This window comes from Eptesicus fuscus, chromosome 5, assembly GCF_027574615.1.
Source record: "Eptesicus fuscus isolate TK198812 chromosome 5, DD_ASM_mEF_20220401, whole genome shotgun sequence".
In the NCBI taxonomy this organism is placed as follows: domain Eukaryota; kingdom Metazoa; phylum Chordata; class Mammalia; order Chiroptera; family Vespertilionidae; genus Eptesicus; species Eptesicus fuscus.
In genome coordinates, this window is record NC_072477.1 from 63,957,938 (window position 1) to 63,980,866 (window position 22,929).

General features: G+C 38.7%; 1 protein-coding gene across 5 annotated transcripts; it reads right to left on the bottom strand.

Annotated features, from left to right (window-relative positions):
- Positions 1-63: 63 nt before the first annotated feature.
- On the bottom strand, positions 64-22,921 carry ADAL (adenosine deaminase like). 5 transcript variants are annotated; one of them, XM_054716298.1, is made up of 12 exons: positions 22,832-22,921; positions 22,262-22,317; positions 16,788-17,014; positions 16,420-16,550; positions 15,262-15,322; positions 12,302-12,389; positions 9,698-9,779; positions 6,574-6,679; positions 6,053-6,133; positions 3,777-3,915; positions 1,608-1,708; positions 64-425 (listed from the first exon to the last, which is right to left on the bottom strand). In XM_054716298.1, the coding sequence occupies exons 3-12, from the start codon at positions 16,848-16,850 to the stop codon at positions 231-233; spliced, it is 1,047 nt and encodes a 348-aa protein (XP_054572273.1). In that variant the 5' UTR covers positions 16,851-17,014; positions 22,262-22,317; positions 22,832-22,921; the 3' UTR covers positions 64-230. The 5 variants fall into 5 exon arrangements, with proteins under 5 accessions (XP_054572273.1, XP_008141278.3, XP_054572272.1 ...); XM_008143056.3 differs by having other exon boundaries at positions 6,574-6,700; XM_054716297.1 differs by lacking the exon at positions 22,832-22,921 and adding an exon at positions 22,670-22,791 and having other exon boundaries at positions 6,574-6,700.
- Between the last annotated feature and the right edge of the window lie 8 nt (positions 22,922-22,929).

Sequence of the window (22,929 nt, forward strand, 5' to 3'; positions counted from 1 at the left end):
ATATTCATGTCCCTTCCAGTAAGCAGCATTCAGGAAGCTATGTAAGGCCTCAGAGTCTGTTAGTCAATTGAAGACATATTTAATGAGCACTCACCAGGAGTAAGGTACTGGAGATACCTTGCTACTGGCTGCTGTTCTTCAAAGGGAGAGGTGGATGGTTTACTAAAAGGAATATGGCAGGAAGATCTTGGTTGCAACACATACTCAAAAGTAATTCACTTCGTTACAGCTTAAAAATGTAACACTTTGGGTTTCAGATGATTCCACTTCCTTTTCAGTTCAGACTTGGTGCTGTCAGAAGCAAAGATGTAGTCGATGGATTCATAAGACAAATCCCATACCTGAGACGGGGTCAAGTTAAAATTTTCAGCTGCCAGCTGGTACTCTTGGGAAAGGTGTGTTGCAAAAACACCCTTATCGTCAGTCTGCCAATGTAAGCAAGAAAGTTTCAAAATGAACAAGGAAATGATTTTTTAAAAACAACTCTTCTTTAGTCTATTTTCCTATTCATCATGCTTCTTTTGAGAGTCTAAACAGGGGCCTATAAATACATCTATGCCTAGCTATAACTAAAGGGGCTTGTTTACCCTTAAAAAACACACAAAGAAAAAACCCCCAGCCCTGGCCGGATGGCTCAGTTGGTTGGAGCATTATTCCATACACCAAAAGATTGTGGGTTTGATTCCTGGTCAAGGCACACACCTAGGTTGCAGGTTTGATCCCGTTGGGGTGTGTACGGGGAGGCAACGGACATCCATGTTTACGTTCCATGTTTTCCTGTCTCTCTCCTTTCCTCTCTCTCTCAAATCAATAAAAACAGCTTGGCCAGCATGGCTCAGTGGTTGAGCTTCAACCTATGAACCAGGAGATCACGGGTTTGATTCCTGGCACATACCCAGGTTGTAGGCTGGATCCCCAGTGTGGAGTATGCAGGAGGCAGCCAATCAATGATTCTCTCATCGTTGATGTTTTTTTCTCTCCCTCTCCCGTCTGGTTAGAGCACACCAGAGCAGTGCTCTAACCATTGCTGCGTATTAAAATCACCTAAGGAGCTTTAAAAACATATCTGTTCTCAGGACACTTCCCTGATCATATAAAGCAGAATCTCAAGGGATGGGTGCCGAGCACCACTAGTTTTGTTGTTGTTAATCCTCATCGGAGGATATTTTTCCATTGATTTTCAGAGAGAGTGGAAGGGAGGGGGAGAGACACACAGAGAGAAACATCATTGTGAGAGAGACACATTGATTGGTTGCCTCCCGACCAGGGCCAGAGATCGAGTCCACAACAGAGGTACATGCCCTTGACTGGAATCAACACCAGACCCTTCAGTTCACAGGCCAATGCTCTATCCAATGAGCCAAACCAGCTAAGACACTATTTTTTTTCTTTAATGTTCCTCTAGTTACTGTCCAGGATCTTTTCCCTTGGAGCCAAACCAGTCACCCTGGCCCTTTGTAGCCTCTCATGCCCCAGTCCCCTCTCACTCCTCTATTTGGGCTTTATTACCCTCAGGCATGCAAGGCACTCAGCTAGTTAGTGAATGTCTGACCTAAAGCAACTCAGGGACTAAAAAGGAGCAAAATACTTCACAGAAAACACCTTACACAGATCACAGAAGGATGGGCAATGCTGTACCAGAATCCGAAATGATGCTGGTCATAAGATGGAACTGTCCGACTTTTGATGTTTGAGGTCAAACAGAGTTCTACAGGAAAGGGGGAAAAAGCCTTTTATTAAAAGCAGGTTAGTAGACTCAATCATCAAGTAGATACATGAGAAATCTTTCTAAACTATGCTAATTTTCAGTAGTTCATTCTTTTACAAAATCGACCTTTTCTTGCCCTGGCTGGTGTGGCTGTTGGTTGGGCATCATCCCGGGCACTGAAAGGTTGCTGGTTTGATCCCCAGTCAGGGTACATGACCAGGTTGCGGGCTCAACGCTGGTAAGGGGCATGCAAGAGGCAGCCGATCAAAGTTTTGCTCTCACATTGATAATTCTCTCTCTCCCTCTCCCTCTAAAAAAAAAAATCAATAGCCCTGGCTGGTTTGGCTCAGTGGATAGAGTGTTGGCCTGCTGACTGAAGGATCCCGGATTCGATTCCGGTCCAGGGCACATGCCCGGGTTGCGGGGCTTGATCCCCAGTGGGGGACATGCAAGAGGCAGCCAATCAATGATTCCCTGTCATCACTGATATTTCTATCACTCCCTCTCCCTTCCTCTCTGAAATCAACAAAAATATATTTAAAAAATTTAAAAAATATATATATTTTTAAAAGTTGACCTTTTCTTGTGTAAAAATTTGTAGTTCAATTAGTGTGGTTGTGTGGGAAATATGTGCAACTTATGGCAGCAACTGTGGCAGGCAGGGAATTAGTATTTCCTTTACGGCCATGTGCTTCCCCTTTCTTTTAACAAGAGAGAAAAGAGGAGTGTGTAAGCCAGTCACCATAGAGAAGCCAGGGAATTATCCGAAGGGTTGCTAACTCTCCCTGGTCTGTATGTGGAGGCTAAAATAAAGGTCAGATAATGGAAGAACTGCTTGAGAGTTACAGCATTATAAAAAGCCAAGAGCAGAAATGGAACTTTTCCAAGGTTTCAAAGAAAACACCTTACTTCTTTTAGTCAGACAACCGTCTAATCACTGCCTGCTGCAAGTAAATCCTTCTTAACAATGACTTCTATTAACAAATTCCTGCCTTGAAACTGTACCAGGCTCCCTAGGCAGAGTAAAATACTTCACTGACTTGATGGATGGCGTCTGCTCCCTTGGGTAAGGCAGCCGCAACACAGAGCCACCCAGTCCAAGAAATGGCAAAGCCAACCTGCCCCTTCACTGTGCTGGGAGCCACCACAACGAGTAAGATCACTATCACTATAGTTTCCATTTTCTCTACTTTTGTTGATGTTTAAAATTTTCCTCAGTAAAAATAAAAAAGCCTCATCCATTATGAATTGCTGAAAAGTCTATAAATAGTTTTTAAAAAAGCATACCCAAACAAGTGTTTTACAAATTGGTAAATTTGTAAATTCAGCGAATTTATCATTCAGTAAAAATGGATTTCAGTCCATTGCTTCTTTCCCTCTTCAGAAAGGCCTTCCTTGATCATCCAACTAAAAGTGGTTATCTCATCATTATATCAGTCTGTTTAATTTTCTTCAAAGAACTTAACACTAATATTTTCTTGTGCATTTGTTTACTGTCTTACCTTTGCTAGACTAAAAATTCCTTGAGAAAGCAAGCTTGTTTGTCTGTTTTGTTTACTGCTCTCTTCCTAGCAATTGAAAAGTGACTGGAACAGAGTAGGCATTTCATAAATATATGCTGTTAAACAAAAACAGCTCCAGGTATACACATGTAGACTAACAAGTGTGTAACAGTCAACATACATATAATAATATACTTCGAATTTTCCATAATTCTTAATTTAAAAAAAAGTGACACATTTTCATAACACATCTTAACTTGGTTAAAGTCATTTCAAAATACTAGATGCCCCTTATTCCTTCAGTAAAATACTGAGTTCTAGGAACTAGGGAACGTAAAGTGAACAAGACAGAGAAGGGCTCTGCTCTCATGGAGCTTATATTCTAATGGAAGCTAAGACTTTGTGTTACTTAAATGAGGCTCAGAAAGCACTTATACATATCTTTTACTTTCTAAATAATATTTATATATTTAGGACAAAACTTCTCTACATCTGAGTTGCAATGTGGGGGCTGGGAGTGGAAGGGGCACAGGATTGTCTGAAGGACCTGAAGCCCTAAGCCTTACCCAGTGGTATCTGGTGTTTCCTCACAAAGTCCACCAGATCCAAGGATCCTTCCTCAGAGGAGTTGAGAAATGTCCCATGCCCAATTCTGTCAGGAAGCAGATCCAGGAGTACTTGTGTTTCTTTCTTGAGGTTTGGAATCTCAAAAAGAGGGAGAGAGGACATCAATAACCTCTTTTAGTTGTTTTAAAAGTGCTTTTTCTAAAGCCAGGTACTCTGTCCCTGAGAAGGTAGTACAGATATTCTGGAAAGCTGAATTACTTATACCTTCCTAGCTCTCTTCTTTGCTTTTTATGTTCCCATTCATTTCCCAATATTCTAGATTCATTCCAATGATAATAATTATAGCCAATGATAATAAACACATAGTAAGGACCTACTTCGTGCCTTTTTACATAAAATTTCCTTTAAACCTCACAAGAATGTTGCAAAGTATTAAGATGAAGAAATTATAGCTCAGAAAAAGTAACTTTCAAAAACAAAATCCACAACTCCATATGTATATGTGTCCTGTGGTATATATGTGTGTTCATATATATTAGAAAAAGGCCTGGAAAAATATAAATACAAAACTGTTAAGACGATCAACTTGGGAGCACAACTGAAATGGGAAGGGGACCTTTCATTTTTTATTTTTTTCCTTCTATATAATAGTTCTCTACATTTGGATTTTCTTCAGGTACATATAAATTTTGTAGTTGAAAACATAATGCATTCTAAGCAAAAGTTGTCCAAGGTTCATGGAGCTAGTGAATGATAGAAGGGTGAAATCTGGCTCCATCTGACTCCAGGGCCCAGACTCTCCACACAGCGTGCTCACGTTTTATTTTGACAAGACTAGCTACATACATACCACAACCACCATGAAAATGTCTAGCTGTGCTCTTTATCCCTTAAAAGCCTAAAATTCAAATCACAATAACAAGTGGAAATTAAATATCTTGTATCCAATGGATCAAATAAGAAATGCAACAAAAATTAAGCTAAAGCGCTTTGATGCTGTGCACCAAGACCAGAGATAACTGGTTACAGTGACACATGCTGGCTGTTTCATTATATTGATCAATTGCTTCGGTCAAGTATCAGGTCAGCTAGATGGTTTCCTAAAAGTGAAAGGTCTTTTTTATCAGAGTGTGGGCACATGGAACCTATATTTTCTTAAGTTCTTCCACTAGATAACTGACCCCTTGCTTATAGACATGAAAACCACCAATAATGACAAGAAGCTCCATTTTTTTACTTAAATCTTCAAGTCCTGATGCTATTCAACCTTTATATATCGCTCCATCTAATATTCAAGATAACCCCATGAAATAAGTAGAATAAGTATTATTTCCTGCATTTAACCCATTGTATGCCATAAGCGTCTGTAGATGCAAGCTGCGGACCTTCCCCCCACGCCATGTGTGTCTATAAAAAAAAAATGTTGTCCCTAAGTCACAGCCCTGACCAACTTTAAAATCATTTTTTGTGAGAATTTTCAGCTGAAAATATTCAAGAACACCCGAATTGTAATATATTTATTTTTCTAATATTCATTGCAAATTAATTTTTTAAATTAAATTCAAAATATCGTGGCGTGTGGGGATGGTTTCCGTTTTGAACGCATGGCAGTTAACTGGTTAAGAAACAAATCTAAACTCATGTAGTTGTATATATTATGTATAGCTTTTTGTATGTAAAAAAAAAAAAAGAATAGGAAGAAATAAACCATTTATAAAATGGGGGAAAGTGCAATAGAGTCCCTTGTTTGCCTCACAGAGATGTGAAGAAAGTGACGTTCTCCAGCCATTATCTGTCACTTGTTCATGCTGCCAAGGAGCTGGGGACCCAGGGGCACCCGATCTCCCTGCTGAGCCTTATAAGATGATGACGAGCTACTTCATTTCTTGCTAGTACATGTGATCCACTCAGGTCCCTTTCCCTATGAGGACAAAGTGAGATGAACTGGTGCTTCTCTCAATGCCAGCTTACCAAAGATAAGGTCAATGATGGAAATTCATGAATTTTCTCTAGAAGATGTCATTAAGTTATTTTTAAAGACACAGCTGTACTGGAAGTCAACAGCCACCCTCCCAGGAACCACAAAAACAAAAACAGTAACATGAGGGACTAAAGCAAGTCATGCCTTTATCATTATAATTTATGTTAAAACATTTCTACTTTTCCCTTTCTAAAAATCTTTTTCTAAGCCAGGTATGTTTTTAGCCATTTAAAGATGATTACTATTTTCCACTGTAATCTACCCTTTTCAGCCCAATTTTAAAATATTATTTACCTCTGAAAGATGCAATGCCAACTTCAGACCTGCTTTTTTTGCTTCCAAAAGAGGTTCCAAGAAATCTTTTGCTTGTCCTGCCTTGAAGATAAAAGTTAAAATGAGGATGCATGAGAACACTGGGCAAACTGAGGAACTGTGTACTCTGTCCCAATAAACAAATAAATAAAATAATAGCTGAAAAAAAACCTCAGCAGATTGATTCATTTGTACGTTTTGTTTATAAGGCACCTTTCTCAACTGGAGGTTTTAAGAGACAATTAAGCATTAGACATCCACTGTATAAAATGAACTGAATTCTCTCCTATGTATGTAGAATGGAACTAGCTGTGTACCATCTTTAGAAGAATGGAGAAAATAATCATATTGTCATGCAAATCTTTTTTTCTTTTTTTATGGGGCTTAATTCTTTCACAGAATCCTGGTTGAGAATAGTTGCTGTATGCATTCTGGTTATCCTTCTCCCACAAACTAAATTGACTTTTTTTAGAAATAAAATGTATTTAGGAAAAATAACTTACTGTAGGATCTCCACTGAGGTCAAGGCCAATAACTGTATCTTTAGTAGAAAGGAGGAATTCTTCAGCAAGTTTAACAGTCTCCTTGGCCACTGAAGGGCCACCTCTTCTGTCAATTGATATCAAATATCTTTAATATAAGAAAAACACATTTTAAAACAATGATAAAAAATACAACTCTTGAATATGGCCAGAGAGCTATGGCAGGTACATCTTATTATAGGAAATGTGTTGCCTATTTGACATGACATCTTACTTTGCTAGAGGGAATGAGACATAAATAGCACCAAATATTTAATTAGTGTTCAAATTTCTAATTGTCTCATGTTTTATTGTTGAAGTACTTGTTTTTTACAGTTTGTTCAAACGATAACCCAACCAAAGGTTCACACATTGTGTTGGTCAGTGCATTTCAAGTGTTTTTTAATCTACAGCCACTCCCTTCACCCCACCCCTACTGCACGCCTCCCAACCTCTTTTCTTAAATTTATTTGTTGAAGAAACGAAGTCATTTGCCATATAAAGTTTCCCACAGTCTGGGTTTGTTGATTGAATCCCTGTGTTACTAACATGTTCTCCTGTCTCGTATTTCCTATAAATTGGACATTGGATCTAATCTAGAGGCTTAATCAGATCAAATTCAGTTTTTTGGCAAGAGTTCTATCACAGATAGTGGTGTGTTCTTTCATCATGAGGCTTAGATCCATTATTTCATAAGGATTACAAAATTGGTAATAATTTAATTCTAATACGTATCCAATAGCTGATACATATATTAACTGAAATTCTATAAGAAATCTAATATTCTGAAAATCCTTGTTAATATTGTGTGCACTTATTAGTTTACCTATTTATTTAAAAAAAATAAAGCCCGGCGTGGCTCAGTGGTTGAGTATCGAACTATGAACCAGGAAGTCACAGTTTGATTCCCGGTCAGGACACGTGCCTGTGTTGCGGGCTCAGGTTGTGGGCTCAATCCCTGGTGTGGGGTGTGCCAATCAATGATTTTCTCTCATCATTGATGTTTCTATCTCTCTCTCCCTCTCCCTTCCTCTCTGAAATAAATAAAAATATATTTCAAAAATAATAATAAAAGAAATTCTTCTAGCATTTATTTATTTACAGAATTTGGATCAACTATATATAAAATGCAGTGTCATTTTTTTCCACTTAACAATTTCCCCTGCCATTAAATAATGTTAGAAAATAATATAAATCATATGAACATAATGTAATTGTCCTCTGATTGCTGGACATTTTAGGATGTTTTCTACTTTTTGTCATAAATAGCACTACAATGAAGAATCTTAACATAAATCAATCAATTTCCTTAGAATACATTTCTAGAAGAGATTTACTGGGTCAGAGTGGAAAATTATTTTTATTCATCTTAATACATATTGCTCTTTAGAGAGTTTTATTAATTACATATGCTCACCAACAGTGTAAGTTCACAAACACTGGTTATTACCCTTTTTGGTGGTGATGGGGGGATTGAAATGGTACTGTAATATTTCTTTTAAAAATTATCTGATTAGTGAGGTTTTCTATACATTTAATGGCCATTTGTATATCTTCTTTTCTAAATTATCTTATCTTTTGGGTGGTTTTTGAAATTGGGGTATTTGTCTAGTTAAGCTTAATTTGGAGAGATTTTATAGTCAGAAGCACTACAACTAGCATTCTTCCTTCGAGGACCTATTGAGCCCTGATTACGTGCCAGTTCTGTTCTAAGTACTGGATGTGTAGTGGCCAAAGAACAAAGTTTGTGGCCTCACTGAATTTATACTCTAGAGGGTGAGCATATATAAACAATTAAACAAGATAATCTCTGATCTGGTTAAAAAGACTGCCATAAAGGAAATAAATAGAGTGACTAGAGGATTTGGGGAGCACTTTAGATAAAGTGGTCAAGGAAGGCCCCTTTTGAGGAAGTGACAGCTGAACTGAATAATGAGAAGATGCCAGCCATCCATGGATATAGTGAAAGTGTGTCCTAGACAAAAGTTACAGGAAGTACAAAGGTGCTGAGGTGGGATAGTCTTGGCCTATTTGGGGAACAGAGATGCCAGTGCATAATAAGTAATAAGTGGTCCAGATGAGGCTGTTAAAAGTATGAGAGACAGCCAGATCATATGGAACCTTGGAGGCCACAATAAGAAGTCTAGCCCTGGCCGGTTTGGCTCAGTGGATAGAGCGTCGGCCTGCGGACTCAAGGGTCCCAGGTTCGATTCCGGTCAAGGGCATGTACCTTGGTTGCAGGCACATCCCCAGTAGGGGGGCGTGCAGGAGGCAGCTGATCGATGTTTCTCTCTCATCGATGTTTCTAACTCTCTATCCCTCTCCCTTCCGCTCTGTAAAAAATCAATAAAATATATATAAAAAAAAAAAAAAAAAAAAAAAATAAGAAGTCTAGATTTTAGCTGAAGTGCAATAGAAAGCCATACTCACTACAGTAAGAGTACTCAGAATTTTACTGCCACATGAATAAATTCAGAGCTGCATTCTCAACATTATAGAATAGAGTTCTTGATGTTTTTTTCTTATCCTATATAATAAAAGCCTAATATGTGAAGTGTTCGGTCAACCGGTTGGCTGTTCAACCAATCAAAGCGTAATATGCTAAGGCTGCTCAACCACTCGCTATTACATGCACTTACCACCAGGAGGCAGACAGTCAACCAGTCACTATGACGTGCACTGACCACCAGGGGGCAGATGCTCCGACCGGTAGGTTAGCTTGCTGCTGGGGTCTGGCCAATCGGGACTGAGCGAGACGGGTCCGACATGTTCTGGAGCCCTCCTGTGGCCCCTCCCCAGCTGGCCAATCTCCCACATCCCTCCCTAGTCCCTGTTGTGCACCGGTGGGGTCCCTCAGCCTGGCCTGTGCCCTTTCACAATCCAGGGCCCTTCAGGGGATGTCAGAGAGCCGGTTTTGGCCTGATCCTGCAGGCTAGGCCGAGGGACCCCACCGGTGCACGAATTCATGCACCGGGCCTCTAGTTATAAGATAAAAACCAGTTATTGGTTGACGTATAAAAATCCATTACACCCATGGTGAAAGTAGTAAAATTTTCACCCATTCTAGATTTTTAAATGGTGACCACTAAGGTACAATGCTTCTTACCTAACATCAATGTCTAAGTTTTCTTGTTTAGACTGTTTTATACCCTCAAGTACAGATTCCACATAAGTTTTTTTAGTCATTCCTGGAAAGGACACAAAGAAAACATGTAAAGAGATCACCAACTATTTAATCCTTCAGCATTAGTATCCCTATGTAAACAAATTACATTTTCACTTTATGTTGTGACAAAAGCATGGCTAAAGATGAATTAAAACACAGCCCTATGGATATATTTTAGTAAATACTAATTGAACTTTAATAAATTTGGAAAAATAATTAAGTACTACAAAAAATAAAATGAAAAAAAAAAGACTAGAAAGGATTCTTAGATTCAACAGACATAAAATTACTCTCACAAATTGTTACGAAAATTTTTTAATGTTTTAACAAAACAAGAATAAGAACAAGCCCTTTTCTAAAGCCTTTCTTTCGGTGCTTAAATTTTCCTCTTCTGGGGAGCTCTGGAAGAGCACTCTCTAGAACAAGCTCCTCTAAAATACTTTTGTGCCCCAATTCTAAAATGCTTACTTTTGGTGGAAAATCTCTAGTAAAGCACAGGAAATTATAAAGAAGTAAAATAAATCTAACATATAATCCACCACTTAAAGATAACCACTGTCTTTGTTGTTCTAAGCATATATATATATATATGTATGTATACTAGAGGCCCAATGCATGAAATTCGTGTAAGAGTAGTCCTTCCTTCCCCCAGCTGCCAGCACTGGCTTCCCTCTGGCACCCGGCACCCGGGCTTCGCTCTGGCTGCCAGCAGGCACCTAAGACCCGGGCTTCCCGCCGGCCCTGGCTTCATCCAGAAGGATGTCCAGTCTAATTAGCATATTACCCTTTTATTATTATAGATACTAGAGGCCTGGTGCATGAAATTCATTCACGGAGGGGTGGGGAGTTCTCTCAACCCAGCCTGCACCCTCTCTAATCTGGGACCCCTCGGGGGATGTCCAAATGCCGGTTCAGGCCCGATCCCAGGGAGACATCGCTCTCACAATCCAGGACTGCTGGCTCCTAACCATTCACCTGCCTGCCTGACTGATTGCCCCTAACAGCCTCTGCCTGCCTCCCTGATTGCCTCTAACTGCCCCCCCTGCCAGCCTGATCGCCCCTCACTGCCCCCCCTGCAGGCCTGATTGCCCCTCACTGACCCCCCTGCAGGCCTGGTTGCCCCTCACTGCCCCCCTGCTGGCCTGGTCGCCCCTCACTGCCCCCCCCTGGCCTGGTCACCCCCAGCTGCTCCACCCGCCGCTGGTCTGGTCGCCCCTCACTGCCCCCCCTGCTGGCCTGGTCACCCCATGCAGCCTGCTGTTCGGTTGTTGCATGAGGGCATCCTAACCAATTTGCATATTACCCTTTTATTAGTATAGATATTCTGAATAGATGGGATGCTACTAAGTAAATATGTATTCTGTTCAGTCATTTAACCCTATCTTCTGAGCATATCTCCAATCATTAAAGTGTCCTTGAAACTATTTTTATTGTTGCCTACCATTCCATTAAACTTTAACAATTCCCCTATTGTTACATACTTAGGTTAAAACCTCTCTTTTGAATCTCCATTCAAAGAGCAACCTAGCTCTAATAATTGGTAGGTTTTTTTCTATCCTTCCCTCTCACTACCCTCACTAGCATAACTTAGAACTGATTCTGCAGTTAAAAAATGCAAGATAAGTCTCTTTTGCTTGCCCCAGTTGTCAACATTTACTTTACTATATGTAGTTGAAAAAATTTTACCCCCTGAATGGTGACTGGGCTATACATGTCAGGGTGCAAGATGACCTGGTAGGATCACAAAATGCTAAGAGGGACCCAAAGATACTACATAATATCTCCTGATGTTACTCTTATGAAATTTTCTCCAGACAACATCCAGATCTGCTCATCTCCATCCAGAGGGGTTTTACCACATCACAGCTTGCTCCTGGCCAAAGACACTATTAGTCCCTGAGAAGTGACTGAATAACCTCATTTCAGTAATTGTTATAAAACATGATTCTGCATCTGCTCAGTGACATTGTTCCACAAGTGCTCTTGGTGCAGGCAGCAAGAATTAGCCTGTTGAAGACAATGCAACTATAAGGAGCAAATGTCCTTTTCTCAGAGTAAGAAAAACAAATGAGCCCTAGCCGGTTTTGCTCAGTGGATAGAGCGTCAGCCTGTGGACTGAAGGGTCCCGGCTTCGATTCCGATCAAGGGCACATGCCTGGGTTGTGGGCTTGATCCCCAGTAGGGGACGTGCAGGAGGCAGCCGATCAATGATTCTCTCTCATCATTGATGATTCTCTCTCATCATTGATGTTTCTATCTCTCTCTCCCTCCCACTTCATCTTTGAAATTAAGAAAAAGAAAAACAAATGACATTTTTGCAGGCCTTCTTATTCCCCTCAAACAGATAATACCTGAGTTAATTTTTTAAAGAATAACTTACTCATTAATAATGTGCATCATAAATGTGTATCATAACATTTGGAATATTGGTTCTATTTTTACAATAGAGTAAAAGTAAGTGCTTCATATTCTCAACTTATAAACACATGAATGACCAAAGCACACAGAAAAGATTACATTGGCTGAAAAATAATTAAATTCTACCTGTAGCATTGTCTCTTCTGGGTGTGCTCCTTAGTTCCAGGTACTTGACACCATCATCTGCAAATTCTTTAATGACATCTTTTGTGACCTGATAATAAAAGCAATGATCATAATATTGATAATGTTGGTGTAAGGGTCCCAATGAAAGTGCCAAATGCTACAGCTTCATTTCATTCATTACATTTGATTTGGGAAAAATGTTGGAAATCTTCCATGTGGTTAAGAATACCTGCTTTGCCACACCCCTGATGGACACCATGACAGAACCGCAAAATTTCCATTATCTCCCATTACCCCCTCATTTCCACATTAAATACAAATATGTACATCATTCACTCTTTTTTTCTCTCCTTTTAACCATTTTTCTATTTCCTTGTGTTCATAACAGCAGTTTGATAAAACAGAGAAGGCAAAACTAAATCCAGTTAAAACCATCTATGAGTGTGTAGTACTAGAAAGAAACATATGGAAATGAACAGCTAATGTGATTAGACATTAATGATGTACAATTTAAAGTCATGGCTTAAGATTCTTCAAGATATTTAGGAATACGTTGTATTTTTCATAAAATTCTTTAGGCAGGGTTAAATTTCCCCCAGCAGTATACAGGAAAATTCTTCTTAGGCAAAGAAAGTGGGTGATAAATATGAGTCAAACTATATCTAATTTAACACAAATCTCAACAATCCAAAAATTACTAAATGACCAGGGTAAATGGTATCTGAAGGCTGATGGTAAGTTTCCTTCTCTGCCATCAATCCTAAAAAATACCAGATCTAATAGAAAAAGAACCAGGTTGGGGATACTGTGATAACATGCCCTAGTTAGTCCTTACAGTTGGTATCCTAATCTTTTTTAAAAAAATCCTCACTGGAGGATATATTTATTGATTTTAGAAAAAGGAAGGGGGAGAGCGAGAGGGAGAGCGAGAGAGCGAGTGAGCGAGAGAGAGAGAAAGAGAAAGAGAGAGAGAAACATATGTGAGAGAGAAACATCTATCGGTTGCCTCCCATATGCACCCTGACCAGGATCGAATCCGCAATCTACGTATGTGCCCTGACCAGGAATCAAACTCGCAACCTTTTTTGGTATACAGGACAATGCTCCAACCAGCTGAGCCACCCAGCTGGGGCAGTATCCTAATCCTAACCTGCTTTGACTATGTGTACATGAGCAGGCAAAAGGCAAAGGAACAGGGATTGGCTGGTTGTGCAGATAGTGCCTAACAGGGGAACTACCTTAGTGGATTCACTGCAATCCAAGGTCTGAGTCTCATCTTTTTCTTTTTTTAAATTAAAGCCCCAGATAAATTTATTATAATATAAATGTAATGGAGGTCTAGAGAATCAGCCTCAGAGAGTATGCACAACAGCATTCAAAAATCACATGACACCCCTACACCAAGAGATACCACTGCTTCCTCCACCACCAAGCATGAGCCTGCAGCCTCTGCACACGAGACCCAGTGGCCCTGCTTCTCTAGGAGCTCCACATTGCTGCTTTTGTACGCCTCATCCCTGTAGGTTGAGGAACTTGCATCTTATCATTGCTCCAGGCCCAAAGATCCCAAGTCACTCTACCCCAGCTCCCAGGAGCCTAACGCAGAAGCCTATTTGTTAACGTGTACACTAACAATGAGTATGAAGTGGCAGTTCTTCTTAGTGGCTGAAGTGATCATATCTACTATTCAGGGTACCCCTCATCTTGGTGGTGAGATACCTGTGAAATCAAATGAATAATAGAAGGCTGCTGGCAAGTATAGCATGAGAGCAATGGAAGATTTATCTAGGCCACAGTGAGGCCTGTGGAATCATCCCTACCCCACATCCAAGAATACTTCCTTGGGGTCCACATCTGTGTCTGCCAGATTCAGCCCTGACTCTAAATTCTTCACGGGCAGGGACCATGTCAATCTGTCTTTATATCTCCCAGTCTCTAGCACTGGAACATTATGGGCATTCAGTCAACTTTTTTGAACTAAAGTTTTAGATTAAACTCTCCTCCAAAAGGTGATTAATTTAGTGTTTATTGTGAGGATCAACCTTGGCCAAGGAGGAAAATTCTTTCTTGATCAGTCAAAAGTTAGCTCTCCAGAAATATAGGTTATACTTCTTACTTTGCATTTTTCTAAATGACCAGGGTAAACGATATCTAAAGGCTGAATGATTAAGAACACTGACAGGATTTCGTTTATCTTCATTTACAAAAAGGACATTTTTATTTTTATTCTTTTAAATATATTTTTATTGATTTCAGAGAGGAAGGGAGAGAGAGATTAGAAACATCAGTGATGAGAGAGAATCATTGACTGGCTGCCTCCTGCGCACCCCACACTGGGGATTGAGCCTGCAACCCAGGCATGTGCCCTGACTGGGAATCAAACCATGACTTCCTGGTTCATAGGTCGACGCTCAACCACTGAGCCACATCAGCTGAGCAAAGAGAACATTTTAAATGCCATCCTAGTTAGATCAATGATACAGAAACCAGTATTCCATATCATGGAAACTATAGTGTCATAGAGCTTCAGATAAGAGAACACCGATGTGTTCTTTAGTCCTACATTCTCAGAGGAAAGGTACAATTTCGCTAGGAATTAATAATTTAATTTCTAGGCACTTCTTGAACTTCTTCACTCTCTATAACATCTACTCAGGCAGTAAAAAATCTTCCAAGCAATAGGGATAAAACCTTTCTGTCTATGGTCAAATATTATGAAAAATAGGACCAGATTTTCTCCATATTGTCTTCCACCTAACAGAAGATATTCACTTAATTCTTTCCTCATATATTTTCCAATGAACATAGGCTTTTGATATTAGCTCTTGAGCAAATGTCTTACATTGGTTTTAAAAAGAGTTGCCATAAAAAAGCAGAAAACATTTTTCATCAGACTCAATGCAACAAGAGGCCATAAATTACTTAATTTTTAGATTTATCTAAAAAGTGCTTCTTCTTACCATTAAAATATCTTCAGGGCTAGTAGTAAGCTGATGAATAATCTGAAACATCTGGAAACATCTATAACATGAATAAAAAGTTTTAAGATACTCTAGTCATTAAAAGCTCAAGACAAATTCAGTAAGCAATTAAATAGATTTTAGTAATTACATAGGGTATCCCAAAAAATGTATACACAGTGTGAATGATTATAAAGTTAGTGTTTATTAACATACAGTTCACTTTCAAAATTTAAAAGAATCTACAGAAATGAATAATTTTTTTGTCAACACCTGTTTTCAAACTGATGACCATTCTGGTCTAGGCACTGCTGATAACTTGAAGGAATGGAATTGCAAACATCAAAAATAGTATTGTTTGGTATTTGTGTGCCCTCAATTTTTTGTACCATAAACTTTATTTTTTATATATCCCCATTAAAAAAAAGTCTAGTGGATAAATTTTCTTTGTTCAAAGCTTAGTCTGGCTTCATCCATTATTTCAAATTAGTTAAATCTAAAAAGGAATGAAAATTAATTAAACCTAAAAAGGAATGAAAATTAAAGTATGAAAAAATCATACTTTGAATGATTATAAAGGCAGTGTTTGTACTTCAACTGTGTTTTCAAACTTCCAGCAGCATTTTAGGATGAACTTCCTTTGTTCAAAGCTTAGTCTGGCTAAAAAGAAAGAAACATCAATTGAACTATCAGCTGTTGAAGTGTGTATACATGTTTTCAGGACACCCGGTATATTTATAAAGAACTACAGAATAGGTTTTTTGAAAATTACATTGATCTAAAAAGATCAATGACTGAAAAGAAAACATTACTGATATTTTTAAGTGGGATATACTAGTTTCCCTTCTCCATCACCACTCCCACCCCACCCCACCATCCCCCGTTGGTAGGAGCAAATAGAAGAAAAGTCAGTAAGCCTATACTTTCCAGTCTAAAGAATAGTCAATATAGTACAACTTTACAAACAACATAAATCATTAAAAATATTGTCAACAGCCGGACAGTTGGAAAAATTCTATATGTCAAGTTATACTCTCCATACCAGATGGCTACCCTATTACTTTAATTATTAAAATCTGAATTCTTACATACTATTTACAATCTCAAAATAGTGATAGAGAAAAAAACAGAGTGTGTCCACAATCTCCCCAAACTCACTCTTCTAAAGTTCTTTTCTTTCCTTTATCGATCATAGTCATTTGATCATGGATTTTGAGACCTGGTTTCTTAGCTATTAATTTCTTCATGGTATTACAACTAATGGATCCATTCAAGTGGGCATGAAGTTCCTAAAACAAAAGAATACAATCAGTAAAAACATATTAAGTATCCACTAGATTCATAGCATCATACCGTGCACTTGATGTTTGCAGTCGATAGTAGGCAAATTGCCTATTAGATTTAGCTATACAACTTATAAAGTTTATAAATTATAACAGTAAAATTCACTTTTCTTTTGTGAAAAGAAACAACATAGAGTCATTATAATTAGCAACCACTCTAGAATTCTGTGGTTGAATTCTCACCACTTTAGGTAGTTCTGAGAAAAAGGTTCTCTTCCATTGCTGCTGGTCTTCTGCTTTCATCATGACTTAGCAGAATAAAAAGGTCTTTCTCCAAACACTCTTATTGGTATGAACAATACCATGTAGTTCAGTCAGTAAATTTTGTGGTCTTGAATTTCCTTCAGATTGCTTTATTTCCACACATTTTTATAAAATTAGCTGAAATGTTGCTTGGGGTTCAGCTTCACCTATTTAAACAAATGTAAACATTTTCAGATGTTGACATAAAAGCAAAGAAACAGGACTTTTGTGAATTTATTCTTCAAAAGACAAAAAGTTCCTCCAAAGCTAATGAGCTAATAATATGAACTAGAAATAAGAAAAAGTGAGGGTGGATTACAATCTGCAATTCAGTTGGATGTATTCCTTACTTAACATTTTCTATAAAACTACTTCTAAATCTAGAAATTCATAAGGCCTATTTTGGGTAAAAAAAAGTTTACATTTCGAATTGTTTAAAATATATAAAGGAAGAGCAGAGGTGTTGGCTTCAGTGGACTTGGCTAGTCCTTTTACTAGTTTTCGCAGTTTAGTAGTCAGTTAACCTCACAGCTTCAGTTTCTTTATTTGTATAAAAGGGGATAAAGTGCAGAGTAGCTGTGAGGATTGATAGAGTAATTTAAATTCCCTTCTTGTATGCTCCCATAGAATCCAGTGACTACCTTTCACTCAGTGCTTTATCACACTGTATCTCAATCACTGATTTACTTGTCTTCCTCACTAGACTATAAGCTTCCTAAGGACAAGGACTATGGCTAGAACCTAGCACATTACAGGTGATAAATTCTAATTTGCCCTTCACCGCTGAAGGTGGCTTATACATTAAGATAAAATTCCAAATGAAATTTAGTGATTTTCAAAGTAGCCACCTTGACTCTCTGGATTCTCACATATTAATAATGATGACGTTGATAATAATAGCAGTTTCCATTCAGAGCCTGCCAGATAAGCACTTTTAATAATATAATATTTAATCTCACCAATAACCTTGCAAAATAAATATTTTTTACCACATTACTAATCTCTAAATTGATACTGAGAGGGGTAAATAAGTTACCAAGATATTAAAATGGGCAATAAATAATATAGATTGTACAGGACTAGACAGAGCCATAGAACCCATAGCAAGGCCAACTCAGCATGAGTTAAAAGTGGCATTTCAATGAATTACCATATAGTAAGTGCTTAAATAGTAACAAATTTTTAAAAATGGACTATTTAATCAATATGTGTAATATCTCTACTAAAGGACATAAAAGATGTCGTTAAAATGGGAAAACATACTTTATCTTACATAGGTAAAGTCAATTTGTCATAAATTGACTTATAAAGTAAATGTTAATAAAAATATTCTCAAAAGCATTCCTTAGAAATTGATTTTTAAAGTTCATGAAAGACTTAACTTATAAAATTATCCAGAAAAAAATATTGTGAATCTCAGAAGAATAATACCTAATACTGGTGAAGGTCTAAGTAAAAGTTCTTGTGTGAACAGAACTTGGTGTGGTCTTTTTAGAAACCAAATTGGCTATATGTATCAACACACACACACACAACACATTTTTATACAATAATTCTACTGTTAAGAATTTATCTTATATCTTATAGGATATATACAAATACATTTCTTATAGTATTATTTATAATAGCAAAAATTGGAAACAACCTAAATGTCCATTAGTAGGTACTGGCTAAATTAATTATATATATATATATATCCACTCAACTGAATATCTATGACTATATGGAAAGATTTCTATGATATAGTGTTACTTCCAAAAAGTAAGTGGCAAAATACATGGTTTAGAAAGATGACATTTATGAATAAAGCATGTATGTACATATACACTCACACTCACACACACGCACACATTCTCTCTCGTTTATTTATATCTTTATTCCTAAAACACATATGAAAGGGCACATAGAAAACTGTTACCCCTAGAATGTGGGCTGGAAGTGGCAAAGGCCAGAGGAGAGAATTTTATTTTATTTACCTTATATAGTTTTGTGCAATTTTGAGGTTTCACAACAAGCATGTAAAACTTGATTACTTTTTGAAGTAATTTTAATAAATTAAAAATGTCAATAATTGTAATAAATTTACTTAATTTTAATAAATTAACATTTAGAATACTTAACAAGTTATTTAAAAGAATTGTTTATGAAATATAAATTATTTCTTTAATATTGCAAAACAGCTTTATTATTATGAATTGTGAGAAAGAACTTTCATGGTTTGACAACAGCCTAAAAAAACACTTAAGACATTTTATATAGCAGGCTGATAATAACCTACTCTAGGATCCTGACCTTATTTTGTGCCACATTCAAACCATTCTCCAGATTAACTTTTAACTAGTTGTGTAAATTTACTGACCCACTGGCTACAACCCTATTTATATAATAAAAGTGTAGTATGCAAATTGTCCCCTCAACCAGGAATTAGTCTGGGAGTTCGACCAGGGGGTGGGGCTGGCCGGGGGAAGGGAGGGAGGCCCAGGCTGGTAGCAGCAGCCGCTAGGGACCCTACCAGTGCACGTGCACTGGGCCTCTAGTATTAACCTATTTGAAAGCCACAAAACAAGCACAATCTTTGCACACTTGAAAAAATTGTTTCACTGATCCTTGCCTAAGATACTTCTATCAACAATACCATTCCCTACCAAATTCAACTTTCCTGGGCTAGATTTTTTTTTTTTTATTTTTTTTTTAGAGAGAGGAAGGGAGAGAGAGGAATAGAAACATCAATTGGCTGCCTCCTGCAGGCTCCCTACTGGGGATTGAACCCAAAATCACCGCATGTGCCCTGACCTGGAATGGATCCCATGATCTCTAGGTGCATGGGTTGATGCTCAACCACTGAGCCACGCCAGCTGGGCCCTGGGCTGGATTTTGCATGGGCCAGAAGCTGGGATGAGAGTGAGAAGCTGAAAGGCAACACACTGAGATAAGACCTTTCTACATTTGTATTTACTGTTTATCAAGTTAGGGAAGGACCAGAACCAAGTCTCCTGTCTCCCAGAGTACTTTTTTTCATGACTAGGGGGGATGTGGGGGACCTCAGATTAATACAAGTATTTGTTACTTTTTATTAAGCACTTACTATGAACCAGGCACTGTGCTAAGTGTCTTACAGATGGTTATTTTACTTAATCTTCACAACAACCCATGAGGTATTATTACTTCCATTTTATATAAGAATAAACAGATTAAAAATAATAACCAGAAAATAATCGTAAGATACCCAAATCACAAATTTTTCCCTATTCTCTTTCTTTTTGAATCACTTTTCTTCATTTCTGCTCTTTTTTATTAGAAATAAAAAATATTTCTAACGTATCATGTACATTTTACTAACTTGTTATTAAAATATTATTTCCATAGTTCTGTATTTTTTTAAAAGTTCTATAACTCTCCCCCCCACCCAATTTGTTCTCAATCAACCTTAAGACAATTCACAAAGCAGACTTAGTCCCCTCATTTTATTATTATTATTTTTTATTAAATACATTTTATTGATTTTTTACAGAGAGGAAGGGAGATAGTTAGAAACATCGATCAGCTGCCTCCTGCACACCCCCTACTGGGGATGTGCCCGCAACCAAGGTACATGCCCTTGACCAGGATCGAACCTGGGACCTTTCAGTCCACAGGCCGACGCTCTATCCACTGAGCCAAACCGGTTTCGGCAGTCCCCTCATTTTAGAGATGAGGATCCCAAGGTTCAGCATGCTTAGAGGAGTTCTCCTATTCCCTTCAAAGGCAATTCCAAGCTCAACTGTTCTAGCTAGACCCAACTGCTTCACACTGAAGTGACAATCCAGACACCAGCTTCACAGACAACAGAAGCCATTAGGCATGAATTTCCTCTTTCTATCTCCCCTCCCCACACTTCAACTTATCTTTACCTACACCCCTTCTTCTCTCAGAAGCCAGATAAAAAAATATTCATTCTCTCGAATCTCAGACTACTAGTATTCTACATTCCTCTTTAACTACTGCCCTGTCTCTCCTTCTTCTGAGCTAAGGTCCTTGAAAGTGTAATTTAGACTGGCTGCCTCCATTTACTTACCTCCCATTCACTATAACATGGATCCTGCCCTGATTGCTGCACAGAAATTGCTCTCCCTTAAGTTATTAATAGCTCTTAAACACTAAAGCTAAAGGAAACTTTTCAATTAACAAAACTTTATCCTGACTCAAACTTTTGAGTTCCAGTACTCAAACTCAAATTGTTAGAACTTCAAAACTCATTTTATATATATATACACACACAACACACACACACACGCGCGCACGCACACACACACACACACACACACACCACACACTGAGTGGCCAGATTATTATCTCTGAACACATAATAATCTGGCCACTCAGTGTGTGTGTGTGTGTGTGTGTGTATTAGAGGCCCGGTGCATGAATTCGTGCATGGGTGGGGTCCAGCCAGCCTGGCCAGGGGGAGGGGACATGGGTGGTTGGCCCGCCTGCCTGCTGGTCGAATTCCTGGTTGAGGGGACAATTTGCATATTAGCCTTTTATTATATAGGATATACACTGAGTGGCCAGATTATTATGCGTTCAGAGATCATAATAATCTGACCACTCAGTGTATATTTCAGAGAGGAAGGGAGAGGGAGAGAGAGAAACATCAATGATGAGATAGAATCACTGATTGTCTGCCTTCTGCATGCTCCCTATTGGGGATGGAGCTCGCAACCCAGGCACGAGCCCTTGAATGAACCTGAGAACCTTCAGTTCACAGGATGACGCTCTATCTCCAGAGCCAAACCGGCCAGGGCCAAAAACTCATACTTTTAATCATTATGCTACATTGCTTCAAGGTAACCACACCTTTAGTCATCTTGACTTTCTTCTCCATCTCAGCCCCCAGTCAGACACCAAATTGCAATTAATAAATTACAAGTCTTCTTAAATATCTCTGGAGGCAGTTTCCTACTGGTGATGATACGCGAACACCCAACTCAGAAACTTGATGGTTACTATTTTAAACCCCCAACAAGACTCAGACCATATCATGAGGGAATAATCACCTCTCCGCTGTGATTCTCTTACTACTCTAGAATCACAGAATTTTGAAAGTAGAGGGGAATGTCACTTTATAGCTGAGAAACTGGGGCTGAGTAATTTACTTATTGGCAGCTTAGCACAGAGCCAGGAATACATGACAATCAATAGTATATATCTGCGCGGAATATTTTATTGGGTGTAAAGGTTTGCTAATTTTGCACCAGACCTCACTGACTTCTCAGGCTTACGTGGGGTCTCTTTTTGTAACATTTAAAGCACTGACTAAATTAGCACTAGTAGTTATTATCCAAGGATCGACCCCTTCCTCTACTTGCCCACCAACGTCAGCGGTGTAGACCTTTCCCGTCCAAAGTTCTGGCTGTCAGTCCCCACACACTCACCTCTTCAAGTTTCGGTTCTTATAAGGGTATTGCTTGTATCACATGATCTCACGCATCTAGGGGAAATAATGAACAACATAAACTGATGAACAAAAACAGACCCGGAGACAGGGAAGCATCGATCAGACTGTCAAACCTCAGAGGGAAGGTAGGGGAGGGTGGGGGGAAGGAGGAGAGATCAACCAAAGGACTTGTGTGCATGCATATAGGCCTAACCAGTGGTCATGGACAACAGGGGGTTGGGGGCATACATGGGGAGGGGAATGGGGGGATGAGGACAATTATGTGATAACATAATCAATAAAGAAATTAAAAAAAAAAGATTTCTGGCAACAGGTAAGTCAACTATGAGAACTTAGATAAAAATTTCCCTTCATACGGAAAAGCTTGTAGAAGTGACAACCCGACCTTCCCTGACAGTTTACGTGTCCACAATAAGCCGTAGCGGACAGTCTTCCCGCGAAAAAGCAGTCCGAGAGACTCAAAGAAGTCAACCAGTGGAATTTTAGCACAAACTACACCCCCCTCAATTCCAATCAGCGGGGCGCGCTCTTCCCGGAAGTGACGCACACTTTTCTGCGGAAGGGGAGTCACGGAGGAGGGGTGGTATTTCCGCACAGAAGTCCGCGAGGTGCGTCACTAGAACGGAAGAGCAGCTCAGCCCCGTG

What these genes read in the sequence shown, in the direction of transcription:
- ADAL (XM_008143056.3), bottom strand. Translation starts at nt 16,850, where the DNA reads ATGATGAAAGCAGAAGACCAGCAGCAATGGAAGAGAACCTTTTTCTCA. An exon ending in GCCCTGAAGATATTTTAATG is followed by an intron (nt 12,390 to 15,261) that starts GTAAGAAGAAGC and finishes TTTTATTATCAG; the next exon opens with GTCACAAAAGATGTCATTAA. An exon ending in AACTTAGACATTGATGTTAG is followed by an intron (nt 6,701 to 9,697) that starts GTAAGAAGCATT and finishes CTTATATTAAAG; the next exon opens with ATATTTGATATCAATTGACA.